Source organism: Anas acuta, chromosome 2 (genome assembly GCF_963932015.1).
Source record: "Anas acuta chromosome 2, bAnaAcu1.1, whole genome shotgun sequence".
NCBI lineage: Eukaryota > Metazoa > Chordata > Aves > Anseriformes > Anatidae > Anas > Anas acuta.
This window is the reverse complement of record NC_088980.1, coordinates 55,380,842-55,402,843: the sequence shown is the minus strand read 5'-3', so window position 1 is coordinate 55,402,843 and position 22,002 is coordinate 55,380,842. Positions and strand designations below refer to the sequence as shown.

The 22,002-nt window shown below is 38.3% G+C and overlaps 1 protein-coding gene across 9 annotated transcripts in view; it reads right to left on the bottom strand.

The window, feature by feature from the left end:
• Positions 1-22,002, bottom strand: part of EZH2 (enhancer of zeste 2 polycomb repressive complex 2 subunit) — a 56,713-nt gene that overhangs the window by 18,383 nt on the left and 16,328 nt on the right. For 2 of the 9 annotated variants that reach the window (XM_068674832.1, XM_068674828.1), the window contains exons 2-8: positions 16,765-16,888; positions 16,005-16,133; positions 13,026-13,142; positions 8,315-8,453; positions 5,453-5,596; positions 4,797-4,899; positions 4,091-4,254 (exon numbers count right to left, since the gene is read on the bottom strand). In XM_068674832.1, coding sequence (XP_068530933.1) covers positions 4,091-4,254; positions 4,797-4,899; positions 5,453-5,596; positions 8,315-8,453; positions 13,026-13,142; positions 16,005-16,133; positions 16,765-16,881 — 913 coding nt within the window. In that variant the 5' untranslated portion in view covers positions 16,882-16,888. Of the gene's footprint in view, positions 1-4,090; positions 4,255-4,796; positions 4,900-5,452; positions 5,597-8,314; positions 8,454-13,025; positions 13,143-14,095; positions 15,968-16,004; positions 16,134-16,764; positions 16,889-16,991; positions 17,016-22,002 lie in introns of those variants that run through there. The other 7 variants (XM_068674833.1, XM_068674831.1, XM_068674829.1 and 4 more) reach the window with 7 other exon arrangements.

Below are 22,002 nucleotides of genomic sequence, written 5' to 3'. Positions count from 1 at the left end.
AGTCCCAAGACAGACTCCTGAAGGACACCACTCGTCACCAGCCTCCACTTGGACATATAGCCATTGACCACTGCTCTCTGGGTGTGACCTTCAAGCCAATTCCTTATCCACTGAAAGGTCCTCCACCCCTCAAATATGTGTCTCTCCAATCTGGAGATCAGGATGTCATGTGTGACCGTGTCAAAGGCCTTACAGAAGTCCAGGTAAATGCCATTGGTTGGTCTTCCCTTATCAACTGATGCAGTCACTCCATCACAGAAGGCCACCAGATTGGTCAGGCACAATTTGCCATTGGTGAAACCATGTCTGTCTCTGATCACCTCCTTACCCTGCATGTGCCTTAACATTGCTTCCAGGATGATCTGTTCCATGATCTTGCCAGGCACAGAGGTGAGGCTAACCAGCCTGTAGCTCCCCAGGTCCTCCTTTTGACCCTTTTTTAAGATGAGGTATTGTTTTCATTTTTCTAGTCACAGGGGACTTCGCCTAACTGCCAGGACTTCTCAAATATGATGGAGACAGGATTGGCTACTACATCAGCCATTTCTCTCATGACCCTGGGATGCATGTCATCAGGCCCCATGGACTTCTATCTCTTCAGTTTCATCAAGTGGTCTCAAACCTGCTCTTCACTTACAGTGGGAGGGATTTTGCTAACCCAGCCATCACCAGGGACTGGGAAGCCTGCTGGCAGTGAATTCTGAGGCAAAGAAGTTGAGTACCTCAGCCTTCTCCATGTCTCTTATTATCAGTTCTCCCTTCTCATTTACTAGAGGGAATAAACTCTCCTTGGCCTTACTTTTCTGACCAATGTGCCATGCCTATAGAATCCTTTTTTGATAGTCTCTGCATCCCTTGCCAAGATTAGTTCTATCTGTGCCGTGGCTTTCTTAATCCCATCCCTGCATATCTGGACTGCATCCCTGTACATCCAGACCACATGTCCCTGCTTCTGCCTGTGCATTTCCTTCTCACACCTGTTTGACCAGCAGGTTCTTGCTGAGCCATGCCCATTTCCTGCTTTCCCTTCTTCCTTTCTTATACATGGGGATGGAAAGGGATGGAAAGCTCTTGCACTCTAAGAAAAGCATCCTTAGAGGGTTCCAGGGGGATCTCACCCACTATGTCTTTGAACAACTGCAAATTCGCTCTTCAGAAGTTCAGGGATTTGCGAAGCCCATATTCCTTGAGAACACAAACTTAACCAGGGCATGATCACTGCAGCCCAGACTGCCTCTGATCTTGACCTCTCTAATGAGTTCATCTACACTGGTGAGCACCCAGTCCAGTAACACTTCTCCTCTAGTTGGTTTACCTAGTACCTGGACCAGGAAATTACCCACTACACACTCTGAAGTATGTCCATGTCTTTCTTGTACTAGGAGCCCAGAACTAGACACATTGCTCCAGGTGTGGTCTCACCAAGGGTGAGTAGAGGAGAAGGATCACCTTCCTTAACCTGCTGGCAACACTTTCTTTAATGCAGCCCAGGAGACCATTGTCTTTCTTTGTAGCAAAGGCACATTGCTGGCTCATGTTCAACTTGGTGTCCACCAGGACCCCCAGGGACTTTTCTATAAAGCTGCTTTCCAGCTGAGTAGCCCCAAGCAAATCCTGATGCATGGGTTTGCTCCTTACTGGGTGCAGGACTTTGCATTTCTTGTTGAAGCACACCCACTAGCCCACCTCTCCTTCAAAGCCTGTAAGGTCCCTCTGGATGGATGTGTGGGTCAACTACTCTTCCCAGCTTTGTGTTGTCCATGAACTTACTAAGAGTGCACTCTACCCCACTGTCCAGATCATTAACAAAGATGTTAACTAGGACTGGACCCAGTATTGACCCCTGGGGTACTCTGCTCTTTACTGGCCTCCAACTAGACTTTGCACCACTGAACACTACCCTCTGGGTCCCACCATTCAGCCATTTTTCAGTTCACCTCACTGTGTGCTCATCCAGCCCATACTTCAATAGCTTCTCTCTGAAGATCTTATGGGGGACAGTATCAGAGGCCTTACTGAAGTCCAAATAGACAATATCTCTCCCATCATCTACAAGGCCTGTCATTTTATCATAGAAGCTTATCAGGTTGATCAAGCACAATGACTTCTTAGTAAATCCATGCTGACAACTCCCAAGATGTTTTGTCCTTCATGTGCCTGGAAATACTTGCCAGGATCTTTCCAGGGATTGAGGTGAGTCTGACCTGGGTCAGCTCCCTGGGTCCTCCTTCTAGCAGTTCTTGAAAATAGGAGTGATACTTGCTTCTCTCCAGTCTCTGCACTTTTCCAAGTTGCCACAACTGATCAAAGATTGAGAGCCACCTTACAGCATTTGCCAGATCACTCAGAATTCGCAGGTGTATCCCAGAAGGGATACAGACTTACGGTATGTAGGTTCGTTCAGTTCTACTTCTAACACTCTCCAAAAATGACTATGAAAGGCATATCTATATACAGGCAGATCTACATGAACTATGTTAATCGTTGAGTATATGCATATTCTTAAAGAAGCCCACAACTTCAGTGGAAAACTCTTCCAAGTTTATAAAAGATACTGAGAAAAATAGCCAAAAAAACACTGCAGCAGAAATACCTAAATACCTTCTAGGGCACTACTGTAAAAAGTTTGTTCTCAAAATGTCTGAACAGTGTTTTCTTGTTGACTTAAAAACCAAAATGCTTTTGGAAAAGGAAAACTATACTGGCATTCAAACTCCCTGAGACTACTGTCAGTGTCAGATCCTCTTAAAAGAAATTCCAGAATAATATATTTGCCAAGAAGTAGCATACAGCTTCACCTCCCTTGTCCTACAGACTACAGCTGCATGCAGAACACTTCTTGAAATGAGTCAGTCAGGCAACTAAGGCACATTTAAACAGTATCTATAGCTTCACAGGACACACAATGTTGAAGCTGGCTGGACAAGACAGCAGCTTTATCTCCAGAAACTTATTTTCTTAAACACTGAGAGGTAAGAGTTTCTCTGAATGTATTTTCAAGCAAGACCTGCCAAAAGAATACAGGGGGGAAAGTGAAACTAACTGACCTAACTCCAAAAGCCACAACTGTCGATGAAACTAGAAGTTTCCCCACCACTCCCCATGTAAGAACAACACCATTTCCTCCTCAAACTATGAGGCAACTAAGGGATACTAAAAAGCACCAGCACTGTGTAAAGCCTTTTGGATGAAGTACAAATACAGGCAGAATGCATGCATGCTGGATGAGGAGCTGCTGACAAAGCATGAAGATTTCCAAATGAATATGCATTTATACTTGCAGTCTAACATACATATGAGCAGTTAAGTCAAAAGAGAAAAAGTATTTGAAATAAAGGACATCATAGTATTTAACTAAGGTCCAAACCACTTCGTATTTGACCATTAGGTTCCCCTTTACCTTTGACTACATTCTCAGAGAAATAATTGTCTCAATTAGCAGTTCTAAATTTCTCTTACTCTTCATATTTTGCAAACAGAAACTAATGTCATTGCTAACTGTCTTTTTGAATTCCCCAAAAGTGTGGGACAACACAAAAGGAATTCAGTGGAAAGGATATCACAGTTACTAAAATTCAGCTGTCTGAAACTATTCTTTTTCAAATCATCAGACAGGTGAAAGTGACCTAAGAGAATGATTAAGATAAAGCTGTTTGTGGATGGATATTCATTCTCCCTCCTGGAAGACAAAGCAAGTCTGTTGAATAACTGGATATTTTTATACAGAAACATATTCCATTATCAGTTTTTCTGCACAAACCGCAAAGGTGTAACACAGAAATAGTAGTGGGAAAAAGGGTAGTTCTCCTGAAGACCAGATAAATAGAAATAACATCACAGGCTGGTCTAAGCCTGCAATTCTACAAGCATTCCTAAATGCAAAAAGCATAACAAACCCCAAACAGGTGCATTCAATTTTCTGAGGTATAGTTTTCCCTACAAAATAGTGTCAACATGGACAAATTACTTCTGTAAACTTTAGTGATAATAATACTTTCATTTCTTTTTACTTCCTTCTGTATTGCATCTTATGTTAAGTTTTCTGACTTGCAAAAAGCAAGAGATACAAGCACAATACAATTGTACTTACGATGCAAGAAGCAATCATATTTAAAACAGCGCCTACAGAAGAGTGTGTGAAAAGAGTGTAAGCTTTGCTCCCTCTGAACAGATTTAGCGTTTGGTCCATCAATATTTGGTGTGCATTCAGGAGGAAGAGCTCCTGGAAGCTGCTGTTCAGTGAGTTCTTTGTATCTTAGGAGAAAGAAATACAAGTTATTTATTCAGTGCAATGAAAAACAATTTTTTACAAGTACCACTCTGTTTCAGTGACAAAATTTTTATAAAAAATTGTAGGCAATGCATCAGCTAGAAAGGTTCATCAGCAAGTAATATGACAAGTTAGTTCTATATTCATTAACACAAGTACAAAATTGCTAGGAATGCATGCATTTACTTTGAAACTCACCTCTTCATATGTATTACTCACTAACACCAAAAAGGTGGCTTTTTTTTAAACAGCTTTTATTTACCACTTCAAGAAAATGGCATTAAGCACACACAAGCATCCACTTTTCAGTAGTTTGAAAGGAAAGCTAATAAACCTTTTTTTTTTTTTTACTCTATTGGAGAGAACAGCCAATTACCTTCAAATATCACTTGCACTAGAGTAACACAACAGCCACAGAACCTGGAAGCTAGGGGGACCATTCCTTATCAACAAATATTTAATGAAGTTGAAGAATCTTTGTTTCATAATTCAGCAAAGCAATATATACTAAGAAATATTTTCTTACTTCTCTTTCAGTTCTTCTGCTGTACCCTTGTCTGGAAACATTGAAGAAATGGCTTCAAATATCTTGTCAGAAGGAAACCTCCGAGGTGGATGACTTTCTTTCTCTGTCAAAGAAGCAAAATTTTGGAAAACAAACAAACAAAAATTATATTTCTATTCCTTTGCTACTTCAAGGAGGTGTTCAAAGAGGGACTTCGCCAAAATCCTAATAAAAAAAGAAACAAAGGTTTTTATTTCTAAATTACTGAGAATTTAAATTAAACTCCTTAAAGTGATCTTTCCTGCTGACAGAATTGTACTAATAAAATTTGGAGAAAACACTATTTCACCAGCAGATGGAGATGGCAATTCAGAACTGTCTACTTAAGAACAATATTATTTCATTTTCTGAGGCTTACCAAAGTTTTTATTAGACTGATTCCCAACTGATTTTTGAGCATTTGATTGTCTCAATTTGGAGAGAAACAAAAGTTGACAAAAGCATTTTTGTAGTATTCTCTGTAAATTTCTTGAACTAAATGGCAAAGGAAATGATGAAGAAAATGATGTTACTTTAGATCTGAAAACTATTAAGTTGAAGGGTTTGAACAAATTTACCGAGTGATTAAAGAAAAGGTTTTTTTGGTCTTAAATTTTAAAGTCTGCAGACAGACATACCCATCCTGTTACCTTCCCGATCTTTTTGCTTGTCATCTCTTTCATCAGGATTGTCATCTCCATCATCATCATCTTCATCATCACTATATTGACCAAGTGCATTGACCAGCTCAACAAATATTTCATCATTGATAAATCCACATTCTGAAATTCAGCAAAATTGGGAGTGAACAGAAAAGCACATGGTATATATGAAATATTTTTAATACTCCCTACATTTGAATTATGGCAAAAGCTGTAATTTATTAAAAACAAATTTGTATTTTTCCTTCTTCGTTTCAATGTATGAACTCAGAAGAATTAAAAATACTTGGTATTCATTTTTTAACCTGAGAACTGGGATGGGGAGAAAAATTTTTGAAAATTCTTTTCATCTCCCCATTCTTCATACTAGTAAATAAGAATATATCTCTCTTCCTTGATAGATTTTAGTTTTTTCTTTTAAGAGTAGAGTTACTAGCTAGATTGTTTATTATTGTATATTATTTTATACCAGAATCCCAAGTCCAATGTGGTTGGGTTAAGCCAGCCTTATGCATGCAAAGCCAGCCAATTCATGCAAACAGACTATGAAACTATCCTTCGACAGGGAATCCCCAGAGAGACTTTCGGCTGGTAGTTTTTAGCATATATTTCCACTACTGTAGGTTCACCGGCAAGGAAATGTAAACAACAATTTCACAAGAAAACTCAAGGATATAATGCTATGTATTTGCTTTTTAGCTCAGATTCAGCTGTGAAACCCACAGGGCAGCACAGATGGACAAAAAGGCAATTTTTTGCAGAGAGGAAAACTGTAGTTAACATTGACATACTGCTGTTACTTCTCAAGAAATAACTGAAGCATGTGGCTGAACTGTAACTGTAGTGCTTTCACCCTACTTCTGAACTCGAACGGGTATGGATGTCACAATGTAACTTGAATGAAGCTCATAGATTTATTAATACACAGATAATTGAAAGAGCCAGGCATTTGGATGTTTTAAACAGAACTCTCAACATACCCACGTAGATTAGTAAGAATTTCTCTCCCAAAAGTGCAACTACAAAACTATTTTATAATTATGGCTCATTTTATATATATATATATATAAGTATATATATATATATGTATATATGTATATATATAAGTAAAAGGAAATGCCTCTGGATTACAGATTTCCATAGCATTTAAATTTCATTATAGCCACACAAAAAAACAGTTACTGGAAAAATAAAAAGAACTCTTTTGACTTTTGCTATACAGGTACAAAGGACCTGAATAATTGCCATCGTGAACATGGGACTCGAGGCAGTGAAAGATTATTTTTAAAGCTGGACTCAATAATAAATTAAATAATAAATTAAAAATAATAAATTAAATCAGTAATACATTTATTAGTAATGTCAACATTTTGACCTAATCAGTTCTCTGACAAGAGCGTCAACAACAATCAGTAAATTTGTATAATTATCCAAAGGCAAAAAACAGTAATGTTCTTTCAAGAAATATAGAGGCACCATGTGTCCTGAGGACATTAACAAGATTGATGTAGGACTGAGTAACATTTACTATTGAATCACAGGCTTAACTTTCATGAGTGACACAAAATGTACTCAGAAATGTAGTTTTCCTCCTTAGTCACTCCTGCATTAACAGGAACGTAAAAGTAGCACTGCAAGAAATGATTCTGCTTGGGACAGAGTGGGCAAGGAGCAGAACAGGACAAATGTTTTTGTGAAAGTGAAGCAGATTAGTCAGAGAAACTTTTACAACTATAAAATTAGGCTTGTATAAGCCATTCTGAGTACACAGAATGATACACAGAGCAAGCAGATCTACTGATTCAAGAAAAAAACTATACATGTGAATACATATACATACTGTAGATAGTTACATATACACTGACTGGAAGAAGGGAAATAGCTCCCATTTTTAAAAACAGAAAAAAGGAAGACCCAAGGAACTACAGGCCAGTCAGTCTCATCTCTGCCTGGAAAGATCACGAAGCAGATCCTCCTGGAAACTATGTTAAGGCACATGGAAAATGATGTGATTGGTGACAGCCAGCTTGGCTTTACTAAGGGCAAATCAGTGACCTTCTACAACAGGGTTACAGCATTGGTGGGTAGTGGAAGAGCAACTGATGTCATTTACCTGGACTTGTGCAAAGCATTTGACACTTGTCCCTGTTCCCCCTCCCATCCCTGGAAGTGTTTAAGGCCAGGCTGGATGGGGCTTTAAGAAACCTGGTCTAGTGGAAGGTGTCCCTGCCCATAGCAGGGGGGTTGGAGTTAGATGGGTCTCTACGGTCCCTTCCAACCCAAGCCATTCTATGATTCTCTGATACAGTGTACCAAGAGAAGAATACAGCATTACACACAGTCTTTACAGTCTGATTTATAGAACCAATGCTTTTAAATAGCAAATAATTTGTGATAACTAATGAAAAATTATTTACGCCTTGCAGGTAAGGGAAGAAAATCAAAACCCACAAAAGGTTGTTCTACTGAATGTCATTTGTAAGTGTTGTTATAATCAGAGTTTTACATGCATCTCCTGCTACTTTCTGCTAAGCACTACACACATCTAGATGTTACACTATTCAAAGCTCTGAACCCTGAACACCAAAAACTTCTCCATGTTACACTTAGGCATTATGATGAATCACTTGGGGAAAAAAAAGCATTTAATTTCTCCATACTTGAATACTTTGTAGCCTTATGAAAATGAAAGTCATTATATTTATATAAGGATTTCTATTACACCCAACATCTACACAGCATAGGCATTCTAGAGATACTATTGTAACAATCAAGTATCAGGCCTTAACAAATAAAACCGACAGAAATTATTTATGTAAAAAGAAGTGATTAGTATACCTGAGTGTTTGGGCTCACCTCTGTCTCCATGTACTTTCCCATCATAATTCTTGATAAGCTCTTCAATAAAGGTACCATCCTGGTCAAGCACTTCATCTCCCATATACGGAATGTTATGTAAAACAGTTTCATCCTCTACCTAGTAAAATTGTTTGATCAGAATCATTGTTAAATTGCATGTTCAGTTGGCCATATCACCACTGCTGTTTATATAATCTACAACTGTTTAGGTAACAGTTAAATTGGCTTCACCACTTAACATATTCACAGTTAACTAAAAACAAAACCCTCATCTTTATTCAACAACTTTTTGCACTAGTCTTGAAAGGCTTAAGTTTCTGACACTAACTCCTACCATTGAGGTCAGCAGTGTGTTGCAACAGAACTCCTACTACAGAAGCACAATGAGCTACCTAGCTTTGGGAAGCTTGCACTGATAAATTCACTCTCTCTTCCTTGCTTCTCTCAGTAATATGTGATAGAAATCGTCCTTTCATTCCTTTGCTAGAGACAAGAAAACATGATACAGAAAGACTCTAAATTCAAGTTGTCTAAACAGATAGCACAGAAATATGCCTCACACTATTTAATCCAAATGCCATTCTCAGTTTTGTTTTGTCTATATCCAGACTTAACCACATTAATAACTCAAAGTTTTATCAGTAGAATTTACAGACCTTGATACTCAGCTGTGTTTTCCAGCATTTCAAAAGAGCCTTCTATTGTTAGGAAAACAGACAATGCAACGTTTCCTGCTGATCATCATTCTGCAGCAGTGCAAATACCCAAATACTGAAAAATTGAAATGAATAGAAAAAATTGTGGAAGGACTCTGTACTTATACTGATAAAACTGGTTATTTAAATTGCTTTGCTGTGATTATCATCATAACCATTTCAGCAAAAGCCATTGTATACAAGATGCTGTGACAAAGATTTGTAATAAGCTAAGCCTTTCAAGTAAGTCAAACACCTTTATCAGAAATCTAACATTACAGCTTGCATATACAGTAAGGCTAATTAGAAAAAAAGTCTAAACTCCAGTTGCTATATAAAATCACCATTACATTGGGAGACTACTTCAGGACTGAGATCTCTTTAGTATGTAAGAATTATTATTCTGCTACAGGTATGTTGGTCACCTGTCTTACATAAGGACAGTCACATCCCTCTGAAAATATTTCTCATTATATTAAATACAGTGCACCTAAGAAAAGGCTACAGGTGATAATAGCAGATGACTCTCATCTGAGAGAGAAGTACAGAGGCATCCATCTGCTAACCTGACCTACTCTTGAGAGGAGTCTGCTGCTTACCAGGGGCTCATATCAGGGATGTCACCAAGAGGCTGCCAAGCCTTGGATGCTAACTACCATTATTCATTGTTGCTGTTTCACATGAGCATCAGTGATGCAGCCAGGAGCTGCGTGAGGAGTGTTAAGAGGAATTACAGAGCCCTGAGAGCAGCAGTGAAGGACTCAGGAGCTCAGGTAGTTTTTTCATCTGTCCTCCCAATCAGAGAGAAGTGGTTTGAAAGGGCCAATTGAATCTGTCAAATCAACAGATGGTTACAGGACTGGTGCCAAAACTGGGGGAGCATGGGACTGGCTTTGAGAAACCTGGTCTGCTGGGGGCTAATGGGGTCCACCTGTTAGAGACGGGGAAGAGCATTTTTGGTGTGAGGCTTGCCAAGCTGGTGAAGAGGGCTAAAACTAAAGTTGCCAGGGGAGGGGAACCTCAGCCCACCCCACTCCTCCCAGTCTGATGTTGGTGTCAACAATAGATGTCCAGAGCCTGCACGGCCATGACCTCATTGGCAATATGAGGATGTGGCAGGATGGCTGTGAAGGATATAGGCTCTTTAGGAAGGACAGACATGGGAAACAAGGAGTGGGCACCACACTACGTCAGTGAGCAGCTGGAGTGCAAGGAGCTCTGCCTGGGGACAGATGAGGAGCAAACAGAGCTTGTGGGGCAGGATTAGGGGAAGGCAGGGACAAAATAGTGGGGGTCTGCTGCAAGCCACCAGATCAGGAAGAACAAGCAGATGAAGCCCTCTCTAGACAAGATAGAAGCAGCCTCACATTTGCAAGCCCTGGTTCTTATGGGGTACTTCAACCACCCCACTATCTGTTAGAGGGACAGCACAACAGGGCACAGGCAATCCAGGAAGTTCCTGGAACACACGAATGACAAATTCCTTCTCCAAGTGACAGAGGAAGCAAGGAGGAGAGGCGCTGTGCCAGACCTCATTCTCACCAACATGGATGGGCTGGTGGGAAACATGAAGGTCAAGGGCAGATGTAGCTACTGTGACCATGAAATGGTGCAATTTTGCATTCAAAGGACTGTGAGGATGGAGCACAGCAAGCTCATTAGCCTGGACCTTTTGAGAGCAGACTTTGACCTCTTCTGCTTGGTAGAATGCCATGCAACAAAGCCCTGAAGGGAAGAGGAGCCCAAGAAAGCTGGTTAATACTCAAGGATCACCTCTGCAAAACTCAGGAGTGATGCATCCCAGCAAAGAGGAAGTCAGGCAAAAACACCAGGAGGCCTACATAGATGAACAGAGCTCCTGGCCAAACTCAAGCAGAAAAAGGGTCCTACAGAGGATGGAAGCAAGGACAGGTAGCCTGGCAGGGATACAGACACATTGTCTGAGCAGCCACGGATCAGGTTAGTATCAAAACCCTTTTAAAATTAAATTTGGCCAGGGACGTCAAGGGTAACAAGGAAGACTTCTATTGGTATGTCAGTGATAAAAGGAAGACTAGGAAAATTGCGGGCCCCCTCCAGAAGGAAACATAAGACCTGGTTACCTAGAATATGGAGAAGGCTGGGGCTCTCAATGACTTTTTTTTTTTGCCTCAGACTTCACCCACAAGAACTCTATCCACACAGCCCAAGTCCCAGAAGGCAAAGGCAGGGACAGGGAGAATTGTGAACTGCCTGCTGTAAGAGAAGACTATGTTCAAGACAACTTAAGGAATGTAAAAGTGCAAAAGTTCATGGGACCTGATGAGATGCATCCAAAGGCCCTGAAGAAACTGCCAGATGTAGCTGCTAAGCCACTGTCCATCCTATTTGAGGAGTCATGGCAGCACAGTGAAATTCCCAGTGACTGAGAAGGGGAAACATAACCCCTTTTAAAAAGGGAGGGGAGGAGAAGACATGGGGAGCTACAGGACAATCAGTCTCACCTCTGTGCCTGGAAAGATCATGGAGCAGTTCCTCCAGGAAACTACACTAAGGACCATGAACAATGAAGTGGTTGGTGACAACCAGCATGGCTTCACAAAGGGCAAACCATGCCTGATAAACTTGGTGGCCTTCTACAATGGGGCTACAGCATGAATGGACAGGGAATGAGCAACTGACATCTACCTGGACTTGTGCAAAGCATTTGACACTGTCCCCCATGATATCCTTGTCTCTAAATTGGAGAGACATGGATTTTATGGACAGACAACGCAGTGGGTAATGAATTGGCTGGATGGTTGCACTTAAAATAGTCAATGTTCAAGTGGAGATCAGTGCTTAGTGTTGTTCCTCAGAGGGTCAGTATTAGGACCACCACTGTTTAACATCTTTGCTGGCAACACAGACAGTGGATTCATGTTCACCCTCAGCAAGTCTGCCAGCAACACCAAGCTGCATGCTGCAGTTGTCACACTAGAGGGAAGGGATGCCATCCAGAGGGACCTGGACAGCCTCAAGAGGTGGGCCTGTATAAACCTCATGAAATTCAACAAGACCAAGTACAGAGTCCTGCATCTGGACTAGGGCAATCCCAAGCGCAAATATAGGCTGGGTGGAAAATGGATTGAGAATGGCCCTGGGGAGAAGGACTTTGGGGTGTTGGTTGACAAAATGTTCAACATGAGCCAGAAATGTGTACTTCCAGCCCAGAAAGCCAATTGGGCCCTGGGCTGCATCAAAAGATGGATGAGCAGAAGGTTAAGGGAGGTGATTCTCCCTCTCTACTCTGCTCCTGTGAGACCACACCTGAAATACTATGTTCAGCTCTGGGGCCCCCAGCACAAGAAAGACATGGACCTATTAGAACAAGTCCAGAGAAGGGTCATGAGGATGATCAGAGGACTGGAGCACCTCTTCTTCCACCTATAAAGGAAGGCTGAGAGTTGAGGTTGTTCTGCCTGGAGAAGAGAAGGCTCTCTTCCAGTACCTAAAGTGGGCCCATAAGAAAGTTGGAGAGGAGCTCTTTGTCAGAGAGTAGCGATTGAACAAGGGGTAAGGGTTTTAAACTAAAACAGGAGAGATATACGTTAGACTTTAGGAAGAAATTCTTCTCCCAGAGGGTGGTGAGACACTGGAACAAGTTGCTTAGAGAAGCTGTGGATGCCCCATCCCTGGAGGTGTTCAAGGCCAGGTTGGATAGGGCCCAAAACAATCTGATCTAGTGAAAAGTGTAGAGGGGTTGGAATTTGATTATCTTTAAAAGGTCCCTTCCAACCCAAACCATTATATGATGAAATTAAATACAGTACAGCTTTCTTTACAGCAAGGTTGTAGAGATACTGAAGGTCATTAAGAACACAGGTTTAGTCTGCAATTAGTAATACCTTTTTTATTAGTAAAAAAAATACTTTTAATACCATTTTTTTATTAGTAATACCTTTAGTGTTTTATTTCTAAAACTAATCCCCTCTTTTCACCATACATTTCTCCTTGCACCACCTTTTTAAACTTACCATAAAATTTTGTTGAAGAGGTGACCAAGAATACATTATAGGCACAGAAGCAACAGCATTGAGAGTCTTTAGTGGGATGACTTGTTTTGGAAAATCTATGTCACTGGTAACAGAACACTGAAATAAAAGGTTAAAATTACACTTACATAGCAATTTCAGGGGGAAAAAAAAACACAGAAATCACTCTACAATGAACAAAATGGTAAGTGTTTGTCAAAATTCGCTAGACCTGCCTTTGAGAAATGCTTCAGATTTGTATGGCATAATAAACCAGGTTTCGCAAGAAAAAAGATGCAGGAATTATTTGTGTTAATACCTCTGTCAATAGAACATGAGGTGTTTTTTTTCCTCCACATAATACTAAAGTGACTGTGTTAGATACTTAGTATTTTATTCAGACTATTCAGCCTGCCATAAGCCATTTTTTGTACCTCAGAATAGATTTAGTACCTTTTGCTGCTACACTGGTCTTAAGAGTATTTACTGAAGCCATCGCAGGCAGATGAAAATTCCCTTGGCTTTAGATCAATACACTGCAGAAATCATGTATGATACACGTTAAAAATAAAATTTTATTTTAATGACATCAAGACATCTTATGGAAATTGATACTTCATATATGCCTTGTTAACTCCTGTCCTGCTTACCCATTACTGTCTGCATATCTTTACACTATAGCCAAATCTTTGATTATGGTCACTGTTTACAAAGAGCAGAGGAAAATTAACATCTTACTGTGCAACTCTGGACATGTCAATGAGTTGGTTTTGTGTTTTTTTTTGTTGTTTGTTTGTTTGTTTTTGTTTTGTTTTTTTTTTTTTTTTTTGAAATTCTAATGTGTATGCAGCCTCCGAAGAATGAACATACCACAGAAATACAAAACAACTTCTAGGTTATTCTTGCATCAATTCAACAGATAACAGATACAGAGATACAGATGAGATCTTCTCAAGTAGTTGAACAGCAGTATGAAAAACTCCTAAAAAATGTTACAAGCCAAAGCAGATAGGAAAATACAATGCTAGGTAAAGTACAACAAGGAAGGAACGTAGAACAGCTATCATAGGTACCTGAAAGGAAAAAAGGAAGTGGAGACAAAAGATCTTTCTCCTTTCCAGAAGGGAAAGATGAACAGAGCTTCACATTTCTAAAGAAATACACAAAGTAATATAACAAACAGCATACAGAGACAGTACCCCAGTAGAATGATACAAGCCAGGTTTTTTATTTTATTTTTAAATATGCAGGCAATGAAGTTAGATTTCTGCTGTGTATATCAATACACTCAAGACACTGTGCTATGATAGTGCTTTATTGCCATTTCAGGTTAATATTTAGTTTTCTAGCTAGCAGCCTTCTAGCATATCTTTCATTTAAAGAAAAACACAAAAATCATTACTTTTACCGTTGGAACTAGAAATCTCAGACTGTGTCAAAATGACTCAAGGTGTTTAGTACAAAGTCCATTATGTTCCCCCATTATTTAGGTATGGAACTCAGCTTGATGTTTATTAGGCTACCACATATTATATGTGGTATTGTCTCTTGTTGATGCTAACTGCACTAGGGACTGGAAGAAACCTACATCATCAGCAATGCCCTACAGACTTCATCAAGAACATCAAGTTTCTCAAATCCTTTCAATCAAGTAACTTAATTTCTAGCCATTATCCTATACAACTCTTTGAAGAAATTTAGCATATTAAGAAAGAAAAAGACTTAAGTAATCTTTCAACACCTCCCATACTACTTTCTTTCACTTCTCCCACTGTGAATTATAGCAATCTTAAATCAAGTAGTAGAGTTCTTCTAATTCATGGAGGCAGACTGGTTTTGAATGCAGTAAGTAGTGTGCTCCATCAATTCAGGCAAGAAATCAATTCAGGCAAAAGAGTAAAATAAAAGAATAGTAAATCAAGCTACAAAAAAAAAAAAGAGCAATAGAGGAATGGTGAGACATGATCTTCTATCAAAAAAATGAAAACTGGATGTATACCTCTCGGTTATTAGGAGAGGTTCTGATCCCACAGTGCCATATAATAGGTGTAGAGCTGTACATGAGAGCTGCACATTCAATCATGCTTAAAGGAAAACAGTCAGGCACACAAATGCACCTCTATGATATAAAGAAAATCAGCTTCCCTCTAAAATTTTAGGAAAAGGAAAGCCTGACAAATTTCCTTGAATAGGAAGGTGTTGCTTTTTCTTTTTATAAACCTGTATGCAGTAATGTCTTCATTCTCAGTCTAATGAGAAGAGTTAGGTTTTCAGATAATTACACGTGAAGCATCCTCAAACTGGTTAAGTCTGAAGTGTCTAAAGAGCAACCGACAAACAAGATAAATTAAGCTGGGGTGAATGTTGGAAGCTGGAGTGGACTCCAACCACTATTTCAGCTACCAACATGACAGCCAATTTAGGTGTTCAACTCAGCATCAGAATCATGGAAGCTTTTTACACAAATCTAGTGTTTAGTCTGAATATGCAACATAATGGCGTATCAACTCCTTTCAGAACCTGTGTGTTTGAACAACTCTAAGTATAAAGAAGACTTCTTCAAATAGTTATGTTCACACCTTTCATGTGTTTTAACTTAGTAAGAACTAAAGTAACTAGTCATTTGTACCACAGGGGATCAACTCTGATAGAAGCAACATTAGACTCCTAGTATCAGTGAGACTGAGACAAAATGATTTGATTAAAGGATGCTGAAGTACAAGCCACGTATTATCAGAAGTTTTGGGCTTGTGGGACACTCAAAGCTTAGTAGCCTGCTATTTCATAATTTCCAGACAGAAGTCATCTGATGGAAGTTATCTGATGGATAAATAACTCCTTTACTTGTAAGAAAATTGTTTAGTTGCAAAGTCATATCAAGCTGGTAAAAAAAAATTAAAAGAACAGCCAAATTTACTGTAATAAAATTAAAACATGCTAACAACCTTGTAAGGGGAATTACCACAACACATGTTAACCAACCTCCCTGGTCCCGCGCAATGAGCTCACAGAAGTCATGATGTGTACAGGCTGTATCCTACGTTGTTTCCATTCTTGATTTAATATTTCAGTTCTTTCCAGTATCTTCTGACGATTAGAATTAAACATACTCTAAAAATTAATCACAATTGTAAACATTACAAATAAATCAAAGACTATGAACTAATCTGCTAACATCTTAAGGCATAACATATACTAAAACCAAAAAATTTAAGAAGCTGCTCAACACTGAACTGGCCCAGTTTTGCTTAAGTGTAACAATCTATAATAGATTAGAAAGGGATAACAATCTATTATATAATATAATATATATATATACACATATATATAATATAATATATAAAATATAATAATATATTATATATAATATATTATATATATAATAGATTGTTATCCCTTTCTTTGACTGAAACCAAGTTCTCACATTTAGAGCCTTACAGGTTTAACATGGACTTAAATTCTAAAGAGAATCAGAAAGAGTAGGTAGCTAAAGGAACTGCCATACTTGCTCTCCAGTCTCTTCTGATACTTTGCACACTTAATTCAATCATATACAAATCAATCACACCTACTTGCAATATCAGAGTTGAGATAAGATTCAGTATGTTAACAAAATATTCCATAAAACTGTTATTGCAGTTGTTAACTGTACAACAACTTTCATAGTCAATCCAACTCATACTTCAGAAGAAAATTGATTTTGATATCAATTTTTAAACAATCTAACCAAAAGATGACATACCTTTACTTCATCTGCACGTCGGAACCTCTTGAGCTGCCTCAGTCTCATATATTCTGATTTCACACGCTTTCGCCAACAAATTGGTCCCTTCTCAGATTTTTTTCCGGTTTGACCCATGATTATGCTGCAAGAGACGACAACATATTAATACTACCAAACCCATCCCCTCTGCTTACAAAGGAAGTTAGAGCAATGGGAAAAGCTGGATAGAGATATTCTTTTAATACCTAACATACTTAATTCCTTTCAATCGTACACTTGAAACACCATCCCAGTCTAAGTAACAACCACCACCACCACTTCCACCGTTAACTGGAAATAAATCAGACACGATACATAATGGAAAGACAATCTCAATTTTTAGGTAATACAGAATATCAAAATCATCTCAGTTAGGGTTCAGCCAAAAGACATGTAAGTGATAGACACTGGAAAAAGTAATTTTAATTAAGAATCAGTGATAGACACTGAAGGAAAGTAATCTAAGTTACAAATTATGGGGACCATTCACATTTGGTTTAAGCACTCCTAATACCTACATAAATAAAAGTACCCGATGTATTTAAAGGAGTAAAGCAGAACAAATCAAACTCCCCACTGCAAAGAGATAGGTTAGAATCCATACAAGCAGTCTTGTAAATTAGATTCTGGGCAGCAATGTTCAAGACAGACAAATCTTCCCCTCCTCACAGGAAGGGTCATTAAGATAGTAAACCCTGCAGTAGGCTTCTAGAGTAGATTTCGAGTGCACAGATGTACCAAGTACAGTCTTCCTTGCTAGCCACTCAATTGCCAAGGAGTTCTAGAAATTCAGGCGTACATAAGTTTTGAGACAGACCTCACTCTTTTCTCAGGTACAATATGAACAACTGAACTATCCAGCTGTTTGCAAACAGGACACAGATTCTACTTTTACTGATCACCCAGCTAGTACCAAGTGCTTTATTTTTATGTTTCACGACCATTGGCACTGAAGTTGTGTTTTATATTACAGAAACTGCTGGAACATGTAAATCTGCTCAGCATTTTTCAAAATCAAGGACCATATACTGCACCCATGCTGACAACTCTTTTGACAGCATTCATAAACAAAGCCACTACTACACTGAAGACTTACTTCCTCTCCAGAGTTACACTGTAACAAAACCTATATTTCACTGAACAGCTCACAATAGCCATCAGAGGCTGAAAGGCTTATGTGTCCAGTTGCCCAAGAAAAATGCTTTCTCAAACGAGCAGAATCAATTTGAGCAGAAACAATTCTAGCCTTTATTATCAAGGTACAATATAAGTAAAGATGAACAGAAATGCATTCTTCAGGCTTGAATCAAATGCCCAGTGCCACTTCTGCCACACCATACCACTCCACACCTGTCAGTCACAAGTAAATACTTAAAAGATCTTTGTAGGTAGAGCTCAATTTTCAGCAGTTTTGTACCAAGTGGATTTGAGTTCTACAAGAACTCGTGATAATCTTGAAAAGAAAAATCAGTGCAGATCCTGTTTGTTCTCAATACTATGCCGTAATTTACATTAATTTCTAATGATTACAATGTAATCATTGAATAAAAAGTAATAGTCTAAGAGCTTCACACATTTGTACACAAGAGATTAATATTTTGGAAGAAAACATACTGGATATTCAGGTTGAGATTGAAAACAAACAGCAAAATTGCTAACCCAAATCATAGGAAGTATCCTTTGAGGGAAAAAAAAGGCAAGGCATAAATGATGTTTCCCATAATGCAAGAGAACCTGACTTACACAAAGGGGAGGACAATAAACTAGAAGGGAGAGGTCAACCTAGAGCAAAGGAGTCAAACACAGCTGATATGTTTCCATGCCTCAAGGCAGCAGGTAGAATCTACCTGTATTTCATTTACCACAACACAAGTGACTACAGGAGAAAGAGGTTAAAGATAATTAAAGTGAAAAATCACAATCCATTCATGTTAGAGCACAGTGAAAAGGATCGGTGATTCAAAATGCACTATATTGATTAGAGAATGGTATAAAAGCATTATGGAAAAAAAAGTAAATGCATTGTATTATATGCTAAACTAAGCAAAGGAAAAATATGGAAAAACATCCCTTTAACTGGAAATAAATCAGACACGATAAATAATGGAAAGACAATCTCAATTTTTAGGTAACATAGAATATCAAAATTGTCTCAGTTAGGGTTCAGCCAAAAGACATGTAACAAGTATGAAGGAATTAAAAAGATAAATGAAACCTCAGCTGACAACACTAAAGTAGCACATCCCATTAAAAACAGGACAAAACACAACTTATGTTTACTTTAATACTCCATTCAGCACAGTCCGTTCAATTTTAGATTTTTGCAAAATCATAAATGATTCAGGTCTTAAAAAAGCATTCTCAACTTAACTTAAATTGCCAGATAAGCCCTAATCAGAAGTATATCTGCATGGAAACCATATATAATTAGGTTAATAATAATAGAATGATGGGAATTCTGTTTATTTTATCACAGATCTGAAATACTGCCTCAGAAGTCCCCAAAATTGGAGTCTAAAACCAGAGAGAAATATCTCCATCTAATAAACAAAACAAGTATATTCAATTTACCCAGTAATGAACATCATGGTTACATGGTGTGCTAAAATGAGAAGAAAAATAATTCATACTTTACAAAACAAATGCTTCCTTTCAAAATACTACACACAGGTCATTCATCTGATAAAAAAATTATTTTAAAAACACTATCACTAGTTTCAAGCTGCTATCTGAGACACAACATGGACAACGAATTTAGTATTGAAGGTACCAGATAAAGAAAATCCTAGAAAATAAAGAAATATGCTACAACTTCATATAAACAACAGTAAGAAACATTTCAAGATAAAGTAATAATGTTAATGTGCAAAGATCAGTGGGATACACACAATACATTAAGTCAAATATGTACAAACAAATTAGAAATGTCCTTTAAATGGCAAGTCCATAGTAAGACAAAAAGCACTGAGTAGAAAGGAAGAATACACATGTATATGTTAAACAAAAAATACAGCTAAGAAAAAGTGTTTTGGATACAGGGTTGTATAATATCAATTTTGAAAGAAATCTGTTTTCAATTATTGTTCCTTTTTTTAGCAGCAGTTTTACAAATATGGTTCACTTGGCTTGCAAGTTTCTGGGCAGTTGAACATCTCTGAAGTAGAATTATATTACATTTTAACAGATATACCGCAGTAAGAGTAATTGTTTCTTTTGTCCCCATGTCTCAGGGGGAAATATTAATGCATTTTCACAGAGGACAGAGTTAATTAATTCCCATGGTGCATCTTCATATTAGGACTATAGGAATTATCTATGATACTTTATTAGCACCAGCTAGAAGGTCCACCAAAAAACAAAACAAAAAAAAACTATGCAGAAGCTAAGCCTGAGAAACTGGGCTAATATATATAGAAGAGGAAAAAAAAATCAGACAAAGATGGATTCTTACAGAAGGATGCTGTATACCTTCTTTCAGGGATGGAGGTAATTTAGAGAACTAAAAGACTTCAGAGAACCATCAATGTAAACTTGGCTTCTGGAGCAAATCCAGGACTTGTAAAGGTGCTCTCTCAAACCTACTCTTCATTCATTTGCACTAGTACCTGTGTGTAAGGAAAACCTTTTCCAAATCACCTACAATTTCTGCAGTTCACATTTGTATGCAACTCTAAGCTGCAAACTACACTTTACTACACAAGAAAAAAAAAAAAGCCTGTACATTTTCATTAAATGATTTTGTATGGGATTTGCAGCTAAGGTTGCAGAACAGAAAAGCCAGGGATATTTTTAAGACTGATTTTGAAACCTTTTCATTAAAAAGTTTCCAAATATTCCCTACAATATCACAAGCTAAATTCCATTTAAGAATAGTTAAAGCTGTCTTAAGACAACATAATGTTAAACAATTTGCATTTAGCAAATATAAACATGATTCTGGAATATCTTTGTGCAAGAGTGTGATTCAGACAGCCTCCAATTGAGTCCTTCTCAATTTTCCTTTCTGAATCCTGTTACTTCTATTGCTTAAAATCTTCTTCCCATTTGTTCATCCTCTTTGATGAAACAGCCTGCAGAAACTGTGCAATTGCTCATGATCTCAGTCCAGAGACTTTTTCTAAAAGATACTGTACAGTCAACTCAGTCATTATTTATAAGCAGATTATCTCATCTCAAAAAAAAAGTAGAGAAAGAAAGCACAACGCTAAAGCGGTTATCTTGTCTCTAGAGAAAGCTCATTTCCCAAAGCACAGAATGACTTCCTTGCAGAACCTGAGCCAACCTTCCCTGATCATACCTGGCTTCATACTACAGAGAACAGCCCTGACAGAGCTCCCTGCACCTATCTGCAGAAGAGAGAGCACTGAGAAATGCAGTGAGACACACCAAAGGAGTTCTAGCTTCAGCTTGGTAAAGATCTCACTCATTCCAGACTGGACAATCATCCTGATACCACAAAAAGCACAGAGATGCTTATGCCCCATCTAAACAAAGTCCTCGAGTCCAACACAGAGCAGAAGCTATCCAGTCTTTCCACAACACAGGACCGCAGAACTCAAGTGACCCCACACTGTCTACTCCGTATAGCAGTGTCCCTACATTCCTCTCTGCAGATCTCACACCATCCCTATTTTTCCCATTACCAATAATATCGCAACTAATTCCCTGAGCTATAGCCATTTCATAGCATTAAGTACACAGGTGGGTAGAATTGGGTGTTAGTTATATTAATGGAAGGACCAACACAATTTGAAGCAGAGCATCATCAAATGAAAAGTAACAGAAATAATGCCTCTTTTTGACCAATGAGGAGCCTTAACTATGGTATTAGGAATGAGATATACCAATCGACCAAAACAATGACCAAGAAAAACCATACAGAAAAAAAAAATAGACACAGAGGTGTTCTTTTCCATTTCCATTCGTGCTTGCCTAGCTGGAAATGAAAAATAACAAAATATGCAAGTGTCCTACAGCATGCATGCTTGTACTAAATAAACTCCATTAAGCATTTCATAATGAAATTTTGTACAAGATCCATATGCTGTACAGTAAGTTTTAAAAAACTGCATGAGCTTAAATCTGACAACTACTAAATGTCTGCAGCCAAAGTGTATACAATACATCTACAATTCACAACAAGAGACAATTAAGTACAGAAAAATATCCATTCATATTGCTGTTTTGCCTACAGAACATACAAATGGCCTTATTTAA